At 42.9% G+C, this 17,858-nt stretch overlaps 1 protein-coding gene across 1 annotated transcript in view; it reads left to right on the top strand.

Annotated features, from left to right (window-relative positions):
* The window catches only part of TRIO (trio Rho guanine nucleotide exchange factor), a 2,342,529-nt gene that overhangs the window by 1,931,069 nt on the left and 393,602 nt on the right, over positions 1 to 17,858 (top strand). Inside the window, 1 exon segment of the mRNA XM_073555735.1 lies at positions 13,471 to 13,540. Coding sequence (XP_073411836.1) covers positions 13,471 to 13,540 — 70 coding nt within the window.

The raw sequence follows: 17,858 nt of genomic DNA, 5'->3' as shown, positions 1-17,858 counted from the left end.
ACACTGAATCCCCACGGGGGCAGGACCTCAAGCTTTAATAATGTCCGTCATAACATCATGACCTTTGTGCTTGTGGGGATTTAAGTGAGCGGAGGTGATCTAAAGATGCAGCCTGGATTGGACAGTTGACTCAGAGGGGCAGTAGAGATGAGTGCTAAGGACAGTATAAATTATTTTGTTTTTTTATTCTTTAATATTTTGATGGCCTTTTTTGCTTTTTATTATCTAACATTTTGATGGCCATCTATGGTTCAGAAAAATTGCAACAAGCAGATTTTTGCAAAATTTGAGTGACTTTCATTTCCACTCGAATTTATTTGCTTGTCTCTAGTGGTTATTTCCAAGAAGTTTATAGCAACCTTCCCTCTGATTTATTTTAAAAACTGTTAAGTGTAACTAAAAGAACTGAAATTTCGATGCTGTTTTGAAGTCAAAGGGTGGTCACACTGTAGATAACAGTAAACAGTTCTACAATAGTGCGGACCTGCACGCTTGGCTTAGAGTCCAGCCTCTTAGTCCTTTTGCAAAGCCAAACAGTGCAGTAGGTTTACACACCTTCACACATAGCACCATGTGTCAGATAAACAGGTCTGATTTTACAATGTGAACCATACCCAGGGATGGAGATATGTTGAACAACCCACCCACCCTAACTTTTCAGCTTCTCTTAATAAGAGCTGGAGCTAAGATGGCCCATTAACCCCTCTTAGTACTATGTGTACTTGAGCATTACTCCAGGTTTAAATCACAGACAACATGCACCCTGGGATTTATATCTGCCATCCACTATGCGTCCGGCAGCCACCTTACAACCCTAACAACAATTGTTTATATTTTACAATATTCACATGCTGTACAAATAAACAACTCCTGTTTTCTATTTCTAATCCTAAAGATCTAATAAAAGTTAGGTAATAAATTAGACATTACCCAAAATCATATGATTGGTAAATAGGAACTCATCCCTCAAGAGAAAAACAAATCCTTGTGCAGCTACATTGATGAAAAAGAAGCTAGAATGGCTCCTGGAGTGTGATTCTCCTCATCACTGAAAATGAACATAAATAAGAAAAACTTGTGGAGTTATAGAAACTACAAGATCAAAAGACATGTTAATGATATGCTATGTTGAAAAAATTAAAACAAAATTTTTCAAAATATCCTGAATTATTAATTATGTCATGCGCCGAAATACACACACTTACATGTCTATGCTATCTATGAGGATATTAACCCCTTAGCGACCGCCGATACGCCTTTTAACGGCGGTAATTAAGTGTACTTAAACCACAGCGCCACTAATTCACGGTGCTGTGGAGAAAGTGAATAGTGCCCACCAGTGTCGCATTTCAGCCGGGGGTAGCCGAGACCCCAGAGAACATGAATCGGTCGGTTTTTACCAACCTCGCTTTTGCGATCGCCGTTATTAACCCTATAACGGCGACCGCAAAAAAAGCCACGATTTTACATTAAATTTCTCTTTCATCTGATGTGATCGCACATCAGAGGAGAGAGAACTAGGGTCCCCGATCCCCCCCGGTACCTCTCCGTGGTCTAGGGTCCCCTCCTGGTGGTCCCGCGTCCCGCCAGCGTCTTCCGGTGGGCGCCACCATCTTGGATCCAGAAGAAAATGGTGGGCGCATGCGCAGTGCGCCCGCTGGGAATTTGCCAGCTCCGGCTGGCAGATTCCTTTCATTCATTTTGATCACTATGATAAACTATCAGTGATCAAAATCAAAAATAGTACATAACCCGCCCCCCCCCCGTTTATCACCCCCTTTGTTAGGTCAACATAACAAAATAAAGTTTTCCATTAGGGTTAGGGTTAGGGATAGGGCTAGGGTTATGGCTAGGGTTAGGGTTAGGGTTAGAGTTAGGGCTAGGGTTAGGGCTAGGGTTAGAATTAGGGTTAGGGCGAACTAGGATTAGGGTTAGAATTAGGATTAGGGATTAGGGTTGGGATTAAGGTTTGGGTTGGGATTATGGTTAAGGGTGTGTTGGAGATAGGGTTGGAGCAAGAATTGAGGGGTTTCTGCTAGTTACCAACTTTGGGGGTCTAAAAATTGGTCTCTAAAAAAAAATCACTTTTGTGGAAATAAAAGACTTTATTTTCACGGCTCTGCGTTTATAAACTTCTGTGAAGCGCTTGGGGGTTCAAAGTGCTCACCACACATCTAGATAAGCTCCTTGGGGGGGTTTGGTTCCAAAATGGGGTCACTTGTGGGGGTTTCCACTGTTTAGGCCCATCAGGGGCTCTGCAAATGCAACATGACACCCGCAGACCATTCCTTCAAAGTCTGCATTCCAAAATGGCACTCCTTCCCTTCCAAGCACTCCCATGCGCCCAAACAGTGGTTCCCCCACATATGGGGTATCAGCGTATTCAGGACAAATCGCACAACAACTGTGGGGGTATGATTTCTCCTGTTACCCTTGTAAAAATAAAAATTTGGGGGCGAAAAGGTCATTTTTGTGGAAAAAAATTGTTTTTTTATTTTCACGGCTCTACGTTATAAACTTCTGTGAAGCACTTGAAGGTTCAAAGTGCTCACCACACATCTAGATAAGTTCCTTAAGGGGTCTAGTTTCCAAAATGGGGTCACTTGTTAGAGGTTTCCACTGTTTAGGCACATTAAGGGCTCTCCGAACGCAACATGGCATCCGATCTCAATTCCAGCCAATTCTGCGTTGAAAAAGTCAAACGGCACTCCATCCCTTGCGAGCTCTGCCATGTGGTGAAAAAGTGGCTTACCCCCAAATATGGGGTATTGGCATATTCAGGAGAAAATGTACAACAAGTTTTGTGGTTGATTTTCCCTTTTAACACTTGTGAAAATAAAAAAAATTGGTTCTGAAGTAAATTTTTTGCAAAAAAAGTTAAATGTTAATTTTTTCCTTCCACATTGCTTTAGTTCCTGTGAAGCACGTAAAGGGTTAATAAACTTCTTGAATGTGGTTTTGAGCACCTTGAGGGGTCTAGTTTTTAGAATGGTGCCACTTTTGGGTATTTTCTGTCATGTACACCCCTCAAAATGACTTTAAATATGATGTGGTCCCTAAAAAAAAATGGTTTTGTAAATTTTGTTGTAAAAATGAGAAATCGCTGGTCAACTTTTAACCCTTATAACTTCCTAACAAAAAAAATTTTGCTTCCAAAATTGTGCTGATGTAAAGTAGACGTGGGAAATGTTATTTATTAAGAATTTTGTGTGACACATCTCTCTGATTTAAGGACATAAAAATGTTCAAAATTTGCGCCATATTTCCGTTTTTTTCATAAATAAACGCAAGACTTATCGAAGAAATGTTACCACTAACATGAAGTACAATATGTCACAAAAAACAATCTCAGAATCAGCGGGATCCATTAAAGCGCTCCAGAATTATAACCTCATAAAGTGACAGTGGTCAGAATTGTAAAAATTGGCCTGGTCATTAAGCTGCAAACTGGTTCTGTCGCTAAGGGGTTAATGGTTGTTCTGCCATGCTGAATCCATTTTATCTTGCAAAATATTCCAGATCTGCAGCCTGACTGACAAAAAAATTTGACAGACTTAAAAAACTGTATTTTTTGCCTACAGCAAACACCAGTCACTCACAAATCAGCTTTATTTTTTCAAGAACATTGTAGTAAAGTAAGCTGTGGTTGGTTGAGTAATGACAGATAAATTATTGTTGCACAGTGTTACTAGTTTGGTATACAAGATATGCTGCCAGTCTCCCTTCCCAATTTGAAGATCAATGATGTCCCAAATTTGTTTGATGGGAAACAAGTCTGGACACTCTGCATACCATTCTATAATGTATTGGCTAGACAGGCTGTTCACAGTAGTTCAAGTAACATGCAGCCTGACATTGTCGTATCAAGAAACAGCTCCTGGGACACTTTCAATTCCTTATGAAAGCCATTTCAGGTTTTTCCCCATGTGGTGTCAAAACCAATCTCTGGATCTCTGGATTATTGCATGTACACATGTGGTCAAAATTGTGGGTAACCTTCGTTTAATGACAGAAAAATCCACAATTGTCGCAGAAATAACTTTAGTCTGACAAAAGTAATAATAAATAAAAAATCTATGAAAATGAGCAAATGAAAGTCAGACATTGCTTTTCAAAAATGCTTCCACAGAATTTAAAAAAAAAAAAATTCATGAAATAGGCCTTGACAGAAATGATGGTACCTTTAACCTAATATTTTGTTGCACAACCTTTTGAAGCAATCACTGCAATCAAACGATTCCTGTAACTGTCAATGAGATTTCTGCACCTCTCGACAGGTATTTTGGCCCACTCCTCATGAGCAAACTGTTCCAGTTGTCTTGTGTTTGAAGGTGGCCTTTTCCAGATGGCATGTTTTAGCTTTTTCCAAATATGCTCAATAGGATTTAGGTCAGGGCTCCTAGAAGGCCACTTCAGAATAGTCCAATGTTTTCCTCTTAGCCATTCTTGGGGGTTTTTAGCTGTGTGTTTTGGGTCATTATCCTGTTGCAAGACCCATGACCTGCAACTGAGACCAAGTTTTCTGACACTGGGCAGCACATTTCTCTCTAGAATCCATTGATAGTCTTGAGATTTCCCTGCACATATTCTAGATACCCTGTGCCAGATGATGCAAAGCAGCCCCAGAACATAACAGAGCCTCCTCCATGTTTCACAGTAGGGACAGTGTTCTTTTCTCGATATGCTTAATTTTTCCGTCTGTGAACATAGAGCTAATGTGCCTTGCCAAAAAGTTCCATTTTTGTCTCATCTGTCCATAGGACATCCTCCCAGAAGCTTTGTGGATTGTTAATGTGTAGTTTGGCAAATTCCAGTCTGGCTTTTTTATGATTTTTTTCAACAATGGTGTCCTCCTTAGTCATCTCCCATAAAGTCCACTTTGGCTCATACAACGACGGATGGTGCGATCTGACACTGATGTTCCTTGAGCTTGAAGTTCACCTTTAATCTGTTTTGACGTTTTTCTGGGTTCTTTTGTTACCATTCGTATTATTCATCTCTTTGATTTGTCATCAATTTTCCTCCTGCGGCCATGTCCAGGGAGGTTGGTTGCAGTCCCATGGATCTTAAATTTCTGAATAATATGTGCAACTGTAGTCACAGGAACATCAAGCTGCTTGGAGATGGTCTTATAACTTTTACCTTTAACATGTTTGTCTATAATTTTCTTTCTGATCTCCTGAGACAGCTCTTTCCTTCGCTTCCTTTGGTCCATGTTGAGTGTGATACACACCATGTCACCAAACAGCACAGTGAGTATCTGTAGCCCTATATACAGGCTTACTCACTGATTCCAAGATTGTAGACTCCTTTGATGCTAATTAGTGGACACATCTTGATTTACCATGTCCATTTTGTCACATTATTTTCAGGGGTGCCATAATTTCTGTCCAGGCCAGTTTCATGAGTTTTAAAATAATTGTATTTTAATAGAATATATTAAAACAGCAATATTATATGCTGTTTTTACACTTTGGATTGTATATAAACTCCTGCATTGCATGCTTGTATCATGCCCTCATGAAGTGAGCTGTGATAGCTCAGGAAACGCGTAGGCACCAATAAATTTCCTTGAATTATACCTACAGCAGCGCAGTGTATCATTGCACCTTAAAGCCATCTTCACCAGCATCACTTTATGGCTGGAGTCACACTAACCTGCGCAAAATACGCTCCGTATTTTACATGTACATGCGTAATACGGATGAATCACCTCTAAATAGCGGTCCGTAGGTCATCCGTAAGCAAGGTGAGGTCGCGTATTTTGCGCATGTGTGTATCCGTATGTAATCCGTATGCAATCCGTATGGCGAGATTTTCTCGCAGCCTTGCAAAATGGACATTTAACGGTTTTGAGGCCTGCAAACAATTTAAATCATTAGCCTGCACCCTATTTAGACACTCAGAAACAGGTGGCTGCCTACATTCTGTACATTTGTCACCTTGCTTTCACGAGGTGTGTTGGTGTTCTTTGTGCAGCATGGCAGAGGGTCTGACATTCAATACAACTGAGCAGGTTCTCTTTACCTGGCTTTTGTCATGGCGCTTTGGGCAACCATATCCTGTGATCCGCGGAGGAGGAGACGCATGTGGGTACATCCTCTTTTGAGGCAACGACTCACAAGAGGTCATTTTCACCGCCTCTATTCGTCTCTGCTGGAGCATCCGGAGAAATTTTACCAGTACTGTCGAATGAGCATTTCCACATTTGATCGCCTCTTGGAGACAGTGCGCCCTGGGATCACCTTTCAGGACACTAGGATGCGCAAAGCCATATCTGCAGAGGAGCGACTTCTACTCACAATACGGTATGTACTACACAACCACATTCTCTATGTTCATAATGTGTGTGTTAATTTATGTTTTTTGGCCTTCTTGGACAAAGTTTAATACCCTCATCTTACTCAAAATATGTTTCACCTGACACAGCAGAATGTTACATCTAATATGTCCTGCATATCACTTAGTCATTGTGCCACCAAATATGTGTGTGTTGTTCTCTCTCATTTCCTACCAAGTTTGGTCGGCATGTAACTGATTTTTTTTTTACTTTAGCCATTCTAAACTGTACTATTTCTGTTGTTCTACAGCTTCCTGTCCACTGGCCTGTCTTATGCCGCCCTCCACCATGAGTTTCTCATTGGAAAGTCAACCATTTCAGGCATAGTGAGGTCTACATGTGCACAAATCTGGACAAGACTCCATCAGGTGGTCCTACCCGAGCCCAGGATGGAAGACTGGTTAAGGATTTCAAGGGACTTTGAGGAGGACTGCCAGTTTCCAAATTGTATTGGGGCCCTGGATGGCAAACATATCAGGGTGCGTAAGCCGCCGAACTAAGGCTCCCAATTCTTCAATTATAAACAATACTTTTCTGTTGTATTGTTGGCTCTGGTAGACCCTCAATACAAGTTTATAATTGTTGACATTGGGGCCTATGGAAGGACGGGAGACTCTAGAGTCTTCAATACTTCCATAATGGGTCGGCGGCTACGCACCAACCAGTTGGATCTACCACCACCACGCCAGCTACCAGGCTCCCCCGAACAATCAGTCCCTTATGTCCTTGTGGCAGATGAGGCCTTTCAGTTATCACGCAATGTCATGAGGCCATATCCCCGGCGCAACCTTGACCACAGGCGCAGAATTTTTAACTTGCGCCTATCACGTGCTAGGCGACTGGTGGAGTGTTCCTTTGGGATTCTTTGTGCCAAATTGCGGGTACTCCAGTCTGCCATTCAGTTGAGTGAGCAAAATGTGAATGAAGTTGTCAAAGCCTGTGTTGTTCTGCATAACTTCACCAGGATACATGATTGTTCCTCCTCTGATGGTGTTGTGCGTAGGCCGGACAATGTGTGCAGGGTGAGACCACCTATCATCCCTCAATGTAGACCGCTCTCTGGCCTCAAAGTGCGTGATATATTCACGAATTACTTTATCTCACCTGAGGGGGCAACTTCTTGGCAAGAGAATGCTGTGTCTATGTTATAATTTGTTTCTTTAAAAGTGTGTCTAAATAAATATTACTAAAGCCTTTATGATTCTATGACTGTTTCATTGCATTGGTTGGTGTCTGTTAGTATGTTGTGAGGGATTGTGAAAAATCACACAGAGACGTTAACTAGAGTAGACAAATTTTTAGTTTTGCCTTTTTTTTTTGTTTTGCTTAAAGGCAAACATAATTTTGCCATAACACAAATTTGTCAATGGCCAAAATGACCCTTTGTACCTTCTTTAACTTGGTGTAACATTAACATTACAGAAAAAAACTGCAACAAACATTATGCAATAACAACATTGCTGCATGCCTACATTAACCTTGATTAGGCAACAAAGGGTAAGCTCCATCACCTAAATAAAGTCGATAAGATAACACTCACATTTCCTCATAATGTTATCCAATCATAGAAAGATTCCACCATGACAGGCAAGGCTACCTCACATCTTTCACACAGATATTACCTGTCTGTAGAACAGACAATATTTAAGCATGCTATACTGGAAAGGATGAAAATACAAAACTCACTTGTTAAGACATAGAGAGAGCGTGATATTCTGAATGCTGGTCGCCTCAAATTGTTTTACTAGAGATTGCTAACAACAAAGTTGACTACTTAACTAAAGGCAAGCATGCCTTTCCTATGCGTTAGCAAGTGAATAGTGTATTTTCATCCTTTCATGTAACAGTATAGCGCATTTAAATATTCTCTTTTATACACACATTTAATATCTATGTGAAAGGCGTGAGGTAGCGTTGCCTGTCATGATGGATTGTTTCATATGTTTGGAAAACATTGTTTAAAAATGTGAGTGTTAAATTATGTTCTAAATGTTGGTGAAGGAGAACACCTGTTTTTTTGTCTAGATTAGAAGCACCAGTTACATGTCACTGGACATCTCCAAACTTTTGAATCATAAATCCTCATATGTAGGGGAAGGGGAACGTGGAGGAACAGCCTGTGGGTGCTGCTGGACATTGTGGGCAACATCGCCCTGTGTGGGGCCATACTGTTGCACATGATGCTGTAGTTGTCCAGCCTCCTGGGCCTGTTGGTGATACTGGCCAGAGTACTGATGATGGTGAGGGGCTTCTTGTTGGCTATGGTAGGCCCGTGGCTCATACCCACCAACATAGCCAGATCGTCCCCAACCAGGTTGGGACCAGCCTCCAACACTGGGTGGGTACAAGTGGCCATATTGGTGGGGTTGGCTTGAGGAAGACATTTGGGGCTGCGGAATAGAAGGATGGGTAGGGGGAGGAAGGGCTTGAGGTGTTGGCCCACGTATTAGGGGCTGTTCAGACCCCGCTTGAGCATGCATCTGTGTGGATGGTCTCATGCGCATTAAATTTCTTGGTGAGAGCTGCCACCTCTCCAGAAATTCAAACACCTCATATGGGGTATTGGGGGGGGTGCTTGCATCAAGCAGGATCTGAATACATCCCCTAATACGGAGCCTGACCTCACGGGTAAGGGCACGGAGATAAAGGGTGAGGCTACGTGCATAGGCCTCCTCACCATCATCTGTAGTGACTCTGGACAAGTAATTCAGCACCCCTGTGTCCACATTGGTCCTGCTCTCTTGAATGGTGACCTGGTGCCTTCTTCTTATTCGCCGTGATGCTAGAGCAGCCTGTGGGGAGGGCCTAATCTGGGCAGTTGGGCTGCTGCTCAAGTTGCCCGGCTCTTCCAGGATGGGTGAGGTTGCAGCAGCAGACCGTCCTGGTGGTGTGTTGTGTAGGGCAGCCATTGTGTGTTCTGGTGATGCCTCCTCTTCAGCCATCCTTCTTGTAGGGGGAGAAGATGGGCCAGCCACCTCATCCCTTACAGGATCTATAATGGGCTCTGCCTCTGAGGCCGTTCCTCGATCCGTAAGGTTGGATTGAGTTCTGTTATGAAATAGAACAGAGGCAAAAATACATCAATATTTTTGTCCCTGTAAAGTATTTGTGTAATGTTTTTGTGTCATGTGGTGTGAGGTATGTACTTATGGTCTCAGAGCCAGAATTGGGGCGAGGAAGTTCAGCCGGTCATAGTATATATATTTGCGCTTTACATGGCCAGCATCCCCACTCCTGGACCGCTGCTGGCGTTCCCGGCGGTACTGGTCCCGGATGCTTCTCCACCGTTTCATCACATCTTCCACTGCAATGTGACAGGAAAGATTGTCAAAATCACATATTTGAGAGGTCACATTTTCAAACAGTAGTATAGGCATGGGGCCTTCTGGGATGTGCGTTCTACCCATGGTGGCATATGTAATTGGGCCGATACCCAGGGTCTCATTAGCTCCACTGAAACTAATTTTATTGGCTAGGAGGATGAGGAGCTTGTGGCCTAACCCCTAATTATGGCTGTGTGAAGCCACGTGTCACATCCTAATGTAACGGCCTCATGAGGCTAAGAAAAGTACATGCACAGGAAGGGGGGGTGCTGATTGTAGATTAATTTTATAGCGCGCGCTAAGGTTAATTATATTTTTATGGTTGCACTTACGAATTTTATGCTGCTCATCACGTGGTCTGTCACCAAAGTCATGGTACATCTGGCGACAGATGCGCCTCCATGACGCCTCCTTTCTTATGCGGTTCACATAGTTTGCGTCGCGTGGGTCCCATATTTCTGGACGCTCCTGCACCAGCACAATGAGGAGCTCTACATTAATGTATGTGGACGCCATGCTGCTGCTGTACTCCGTGGAGGCTGACTTCCTGGATGTCTGGAGCGGTTTTTGAGCTCATTTGCATGTCTAGGCTTCCTGATGATGGATTGGCCCATTTTTCTTTTCAAATAATTTTATTGGTTTTCAGTCATTAAACAGGGTAAGGGAAGGAAGGTAGGAAGGGAGGAAAGGGAATGGGAAGTAAAGAACCTTGTACAGGTACGGAAAAAATTTAAAACTAGAGAACCCACAAATAGGCATTAAATAGTATATAGCAAATAACAACAAAAAAGGAAAAGAAAATCGACAATCCTTATTATGGGGTAACATTCTTGGAAGGAGATACGACATCCCGGTACTACAACGGCCATGCTTAGGTCTCAAAATATAATACCTCTTAATAGGTGTATTTGATATGGCAGCTTTAATTTTTCAAGAGCACTGTAGTAAAGAAAGCTGTGGTTGATTGTACAATAACAATTCATCTGTCGTTACTCATTGTTATTAGCTTAGTATACAAGATACACTTAGCCAATGCTCGTTCTGATTGTTTATAAGTTTTTTCTGGCAAAGAATCCTTTTCTATATTTTTAGTAAAAATTTAAATACTATTTCCAAGAGAGTGATAGATTCAGTTTAAATCATGACAAGTGGTTTCTCTAAATTCAACAAAGTCACATTTGATCTGTGGAGGATAATTAACCCCTTCGCACCCGAGCCTGTTTTTGCCTTCGTGACGGGCCAATTTTTTCAATTCTGACCAGTGTCACTTTATGAGGTCATAACTCTAGAACGCTTCAACGGATCCTACTGATCCTGACATTGTTTTCTCATGACATATTGTACTTCATGATGGTGGTAAAATTTTTTAGATATGATCTGCGCTTATTTGTTAAAAAAATGAAAATTTGGCGAAAATTTAGAAAATTTTGCAATTTTCAAACTTTTAATTTTTATGCCCTTAAATCAGAGAGTGATATCGCACAAAATAGTTAATAAATAACATTTCCCGCATGTCTACTTTACATCTGCACAATTTTGGAAACATAATTTTTTTTTTTTAGGAAGTTATAAGGGTTAAAAGTTGACCAGCGATTTCTCATTTTTACAACAAAATTTGCAACACCATTTTTTTTAGGGACCACCTCACATTTGAAGTGAGTTTCGGGGGTCAATATGACAGAAAATACCCAAAAGTGACATCATTCTAAAAACTTCACCTCTCAATGTACTCAAAACCATATTCAAGAAGTTTATTAACCCTTCAGGTGCTTCACATGAATGAATGGAATATGGAAGGAAAAAATAAACATTTAACTTTTTTTCACAAACATTTTACTTCAAAACCATTTTTTTTATTTTCACAAGTGTAAAAAGAGAAAATGAACCACAAAATTTTTTGTGCAATTTCTCCCGAATACGCCAATACTCTGTATATGGGGCTAAACCACTGTTTGAGCACACGGCAGAGCTCAGAACGGAAGGAGTGCCGTTTGACTTTTTCAATGCAGAATTGGCTGGAATTGAGATCGGATGCCATGTCGCATTTGGACATGTCGCATTTGGAGAGCCCCTGATGTACCTAAACAGTGGAAACCCCCCACAAGTGACCCAATTTTGGAAATTAGACCCCCCGAGGGACTTATCTAGATGTGTGGTGAGCACTTTGAACCCCCAAGTGTTTCACTAAAGTTTATAATGTAGAGCCGTGAAAATTAAAAAAAATCATTTTTTTTCCAAATATATGATCTTTTAGCCTCCAATTTTTATTTTCCTAAGGGTAACAGGAGAAATTGGACCACAAAAGTTGTTGTCCAATTTGTCCTGAGTACAATGGTACCCTAAATGTGGGAGAAAACTACTGTTTGAGCACACGTCGGGGCTCAGAAGGGAAGTAGTGACGTTCTGAAATGCAGACTTTGTTGAAATGGTCTGCGGGTGTCATGTCGCATTTGCAGAGCCCCTGATGTACCTAAACAGTGGAAATCCCCCACAAGTGACCCCATTTTGGAAACTAGACCCCCCAAGGAACTTATCTAGATGTGTGGTGAGCACTTTGAACCCCCAAGTGTTTCAGTAAAGTTTATAATGTAGAGGCGTGAAAATAAAAAAATCATTTTTTTTCCACAAAAATGATCTTTTAGCCCCCAATTTTTATTTTCACAAGGGTAACAGGAGAAATTGGACCCTAAGAGTTGTTGTCCAATTTGTCCTGAGTACGCTGGTACCCCATATGTGGGAGAAAACTACTGTTTGGGCACACGGTGGGGCTCGGAAGGGAAGTAGTGACGTTCTGAAATGCAGACTTTGATGGAATGGTCTGCGGGCGTCATATTGCATTTACAGAGCCCCTGATGTACCTAAACAGTGGAAACCCCCAATTCTAATTCCAACCCTAACCCCAACACACCCCTAACCCTAATCTCAGCCCTAACCATAACCCTAACAACAAACCTAACACCAACACCCATAACCTTAATCCCAGCCCTAGCCCTAACCCTAGCCCTAACCCTAACCCTAGCCCTAGCCCTAACCTGTGTACCTGCTTTTTTTTTCTTTACTTTTTTTATTTTTGTGACAAGATCGCTGCCCTGCGATCTGACTCATAGTAACGCCACTTCTCCTCTGATCTCACACTGACAGATGAGCAGAGGAGAAGCAGCGTTACTATGTGACAAGATCGCTGCCTGGCACATAATAACGCGACTTCTCCTCTGATCTCACAATGACAGATGATCAGAGGTGAAGCGCATTACTGTGTGACAAGATCGCTGCCTGGCATAGCTGTGCCAGGCAGCGATCAGCTGTGCCAGGCAGCGATCTAGTCACACAGTAACGCTGCTTCACCTCTGATCATCTGTCAGTGTTAGATAAGAGGAGAAGCCGCGTTAAAATGAGTGAGATCGCCGGGAAACAAGCAGCTTTCCCAGCGATCGCTCCCATTGGCTGCTGTGACGCTGACGTCATCAGGACCTGAACCAATCAGGTCTCGATGACGTCCGGGTCCCAGCATGCATTGTGCACCGGGATCCCCGCGTTGTAAGGTATGTGGGGGTCCCGGGGGGCACAAAACCGCCGACAGTAGATAAACGTCGGCGCTGCACAAAGCCCAGCAAGCGCCAACGTTTATCTACTGTGGGCGGTTGGGAAGAGGTTAATAAAAATTAGCTATTACTGTACTTACCTTTGAAAACATGAATTCTTGTACATAATATCACTGTACTGCAGGGAATATATTTTGTATTTACTGTATGTTACTAAGGGTTTGTCTTGTAATGTTGTATCATAATGTATTATATTTGCCTGCAGGTTCTTTCTGGGAGAACTAGAGAAGTGCTTGGGAGAGGCGGAAAGGCTAGCACCTTTGATTGTGAGACACGTAAGTGTATACGAAAATTACAACCATATCATTGTAACATTTCTGGTAATGTTTCAACACAATTTTCAAACTTGCAGTGGTTGCAGGCATAAAATGTAACTAACGCTTTGAGAAACTTTTTATATATTACTGGTGCCTCATAGTAGTGGTAATCGGTGGGGGTCGGAATTCTGAGACCCTCATAAATCAGTCAAAACAGTGCTCTGATGTGTGCTTCTCCTAGAAAAGCTGCACACATAGAGTTCTCTACAAGCGCCACAGTAAGTGTATGAGTCTTTACTCTCGCAGAGCTGTGTACAGACATACAGACTTGCTTGTAAGCCAGTACAACACACTATGCAGGAGTTATCCACTTTAGGATATGTGTGCACGTTGCGGATTTGATTTTGTAAAATTCTGCGCGGATTCTGCCTTTCTTGGCAGAAAACGCAGTTGAAATTCCGCAGTTTTTATGCAGATTTGATGCAGATTTTCATGTGGATTTGTATGCGTTTTTGAAAGCTAAATTAAGATATATTATTTAACAAAAAAGAATTGTGATGTAATTTCCTTGTCCGACCTCTTTTTCATTTTCCAGTGAAGACAATAATATCATTACATACCATGTTCAAATATAATGTTTACACACAAAACAGATATAAGTGAAGTAGATGGTGGCCCGATTCTAACGCATCGGGTATTCTAGAATATGTATGAAGTTTATTTATGAAGTTTTAATAATAATGCAATAATGCACCCCCCAAACCTGATATGCATGGTCCTCTCACCCCCCAATCCTGATATGCATGCTACCCCTCCCCCCTATCCTGGTATGCATGGTCCTCTCACCCCCCAATCCTGATATGCATGGTCCCCTCACCCCCAATCCTGATATGCATGGCCCTGTCACCCCCCAATCCTGATATGCATGCTACCCCTCCCCCCTATCCTGGTATGCATGGTCCTCTCACCCCTCTTTCCTGGTAAGCTTGGTCCCCTCACACCCCTTTCCTGGTATGCATGGTCCCGTCACCCCCCTTTCCTGGTATGCAATGGTCCCCTCACGCCCCAATCCTGATATGCATGGTTCCCTCACCCTCCAATCCTGATATGCATGGTCCTCTCACCCCCCAATCCTGATATGCATGTTACCCCTCACCCCCCAATACTGGTAAGCATGGTCCCCTCACCCTCCAATCCTGGAATGCATGGTCCTCTCACCCCCAATCCTGGTATGCATGGTCCTCTCACCCCTCTTTCCTGGTATGCATGGTCCCGTCACCCCCCTTTCCTGGTATGCATGGTCCCCTCACCTCCCTTTCCTGGTATGCATGGTCCCCTCACTACCCTTTCCAGGTATACATAGTCCCGTCACCCCCTTTGCTGGTATGTATGGTCACCCTCACCCCCTTTCCTGGTATGCGTGGTCCCCCTCACCCCCCTTTCCTGGTATGCATGGTCCCGTCACCCCCCTTTCCTGGTATGCATGGTCCCCTCACCTCCCTTTCCTGGAATGCATGGTCCCCTCACTCCCCTTTCCTGGTATACATAGTCCCGTCACCCCCTTTGCTGGTATGTATGTATGGTCACCCTCACCCCCTTTCCTGGTATGCGTGGTCACCCTCACCCCCCTTTCCTGGAATGCATGGTCTCTGTTAAAATAAAAAATAGTTATATACTCACCTTCCGACGGCTCGTGATCTCCCCTCCACGCGCCCGACCTCGCGAGGGACTGCGAGATCGCGGGCCGTCGGAAGGAGAGTAAAACCTTTTTTTTATTTTAATTCTCTTTTTTTTACAGAGCCCTGTGCCCGATAGAGCACTGTGCCTGCCGCCGATTGGTCGCGGCCAATCAACGACAGGCGCAGCTTACCGTTACAAACATCTGTGCCTGTCGCTGCGCTGCGAGATTTCGGTTACAGACAGACAGACACGATATACATACATACATATATAAACTGCTCAAAAAAATGTGTGGCCCTCCAAAGAAATGCCACCCCACACTATTACTGACCCACTGCCAAACCGGTCATGCTGAAGGATGTTGCAGGCAGCAGGTTCACACTCAGCACATGTGACAGACGTGACAGAGTCTGGAGACGCCATGGAGAGCGATCTGCTACCTGCAACATCCTTCAGCATGACCGGTTTGGCAGTGGGTCAGTAATGGTGTGGGGTGGCATTTCTTTGGAGGGTCACACAGCCTTCCATGTGCTCGCCAGAGTTAGCCTGACTGCCATTAGGTACCGAGATGAGATTCTCAGACCCCTTGTAAGATCATATGCTGGTGCGGTTGGCCCTGGGTTCCTCCTAATGCAGGACAATGCCAGACCTCATGTGGCAGGAGTGTGTCAGCAGTTCCTGCAAGATGAAGGCATTGAAGCTATGGACTGGCCTGCCCGTTCCCCAGACCTGAATCCACTTGAGCGAATCTGGGACAGCATGTCTCGCTCCATCCACGAACGTCATGTTGCACCACAGACTGTCTAGTAGTTGACGGATTCTTTAGTCCAGGTCTGGGAGGAGTTCCCTCAGGAGAACATCCGCAACCTCATCAGGAGCATGCCCAGGCATTGTAGGGAGGTCATACAGGCACATGGAGGCCACACACAATACTGAGCATCATTTTGACTTGTTTCCACTTTAATTTTGTCTTGCTTTGATATTTTCATTTTGACGTGTTTCCACTTTCATTTTGGGAGTCTGTCCAAATCCAGGCCTCCATTGGTTCAAACATTAGATTTCCATTGATGATTTTTGTGTGATTTTGTTGACAGCACATTCAACTTTGTACAGAACAAAGTATTCAATGAGAATATTTCATTCATTTAGATCTAGTATGTGTTATTTGAGTGTTCCCTTTATTATTTTGAGCATTGTATATAGAATCATAGAATCATAGAATCGTAGAGTTGGAAGGGACCTCCTGGGCCATCTGGTCCAACCCCCTGCTCAAAGCAGGATTCGCTAAATCATCCCAGTCAGATGTCTGTCCAGCCTCTGTTTGAAGACTTCCATTGAAGGAGAACTCACCACTTCTCGTGGCAGCCTGTTCCACTCATTGATCACTCTAACTGTCAAAAAGTTTTTTCTAATATCTAATCTGTGTCTCCTCCCATTCAGTTTCATCCCATTGCTTCTAGTCTTTCCTTGTGCAAATGAGAATAAAGTTGATCCTTCTACAATGTGACAGCCCTTTAGATATTTGTAGACAGCTATTAAGTCTCCTCTCAGTCTTCTCTTTTGCAAACTAAACATTCCCAATTCCTGCAACCTTTCCTCATAAGACAGGGTTTGCAGACCGGTCACCATTCTGGTCGCTCTTTTCTGAACTTGCTCCAGTTTGTTGATGTCTTTTTTAAAATGTGGTGCCCAAAACTGGACACAATATTCCAGATGAGGTCTGACCAAAGAGGAGTAGAGGGAAATAATGACTTCACGTGATCTAGACTGTATGCTTCTGTTAATACATCCTAGAATTGCATTTGCCTTTTTTGCTGCTGCATCACACTGTTGACTCATATTCAGTCTGTGATCTATTAGTATACCCAAGTCTTTTTCACATGTGCTGTCACTTAGCCCTATTCCTCCCATTCTATATATGCTTTTTTCATTTTTATTGCCCAGATGTAGTACTTTGCATTTCTCCCTGTTAAAAACCATTCTGTTAGTTGCTGCCCACTTCTCCAGTTTATTTAACTCTTTTTGAATCCTTTCTCTCTCTTCTCTAGTATTAGCTATCCCTCCTAGCTTTGTGTCATCAGCAAATTTAATCAGTTTACCCTCAATTCCTTCATCTAAATCGTTGATAAAGATGTTGAACAATACAGGGCCCAGGACAGAGCCCTGTGGTACCCCACTTGAGACATTCTTCCAACTGGATGTGCAGCCATTTACGACCACTCTTTGGGTCCGATCACTAAGCCAGTTATGAATCCACCTAACAGTTGCCTTGTCCATTCCATACTTAGTCATTTTTTCAATAAGGATTGTATGAGAGACTTTGTCAAATGCTTTGCTGAAGTCAAGATATACTATATCTACAGCATTTCCTTGATCCACCCAATCAGTGATACCGTCATAGAAGGAAATTAAGTTTGTCTGACATGACTTATTAGTTACAAACCCATGCTGACTCTGTTTAATCACTTCATTCTTATCCAGGTATTGACATACATGTTGTTTAATAATTTGTGCAAAGATCTTTCCTGGTATAGAAGTCAGACTCACTGGCCTATAGTTGCCTGGGTCCACCTTCTTCCCCTTTTTGAAGATAGGAACAACATTTGCTCTTCTCCAGTCTTCTGGCACTTCTCCTGTTCTCCAAGAATTTTCAAAG

This window comes from Dendrobates tinctorius, unplaced genomic scaffold (assembly GCF_039654945.1).
Source record: "Dendrobates tinctorius isolate UK_male_01 unplaced genomic scaffold, ASM3965494v1 ptg000229l, whole genome shotgun sequence".
NCBI classification, from domain to species: Eukaryota; Metazoa; Chordata; class Amphibia; order Anura; family Dendrobatidae; genus Dendrobates; species Dendrobates tinctorius.
This window is presented reverse-complemented; position numbering and strand designations above follow the sequence as displayed.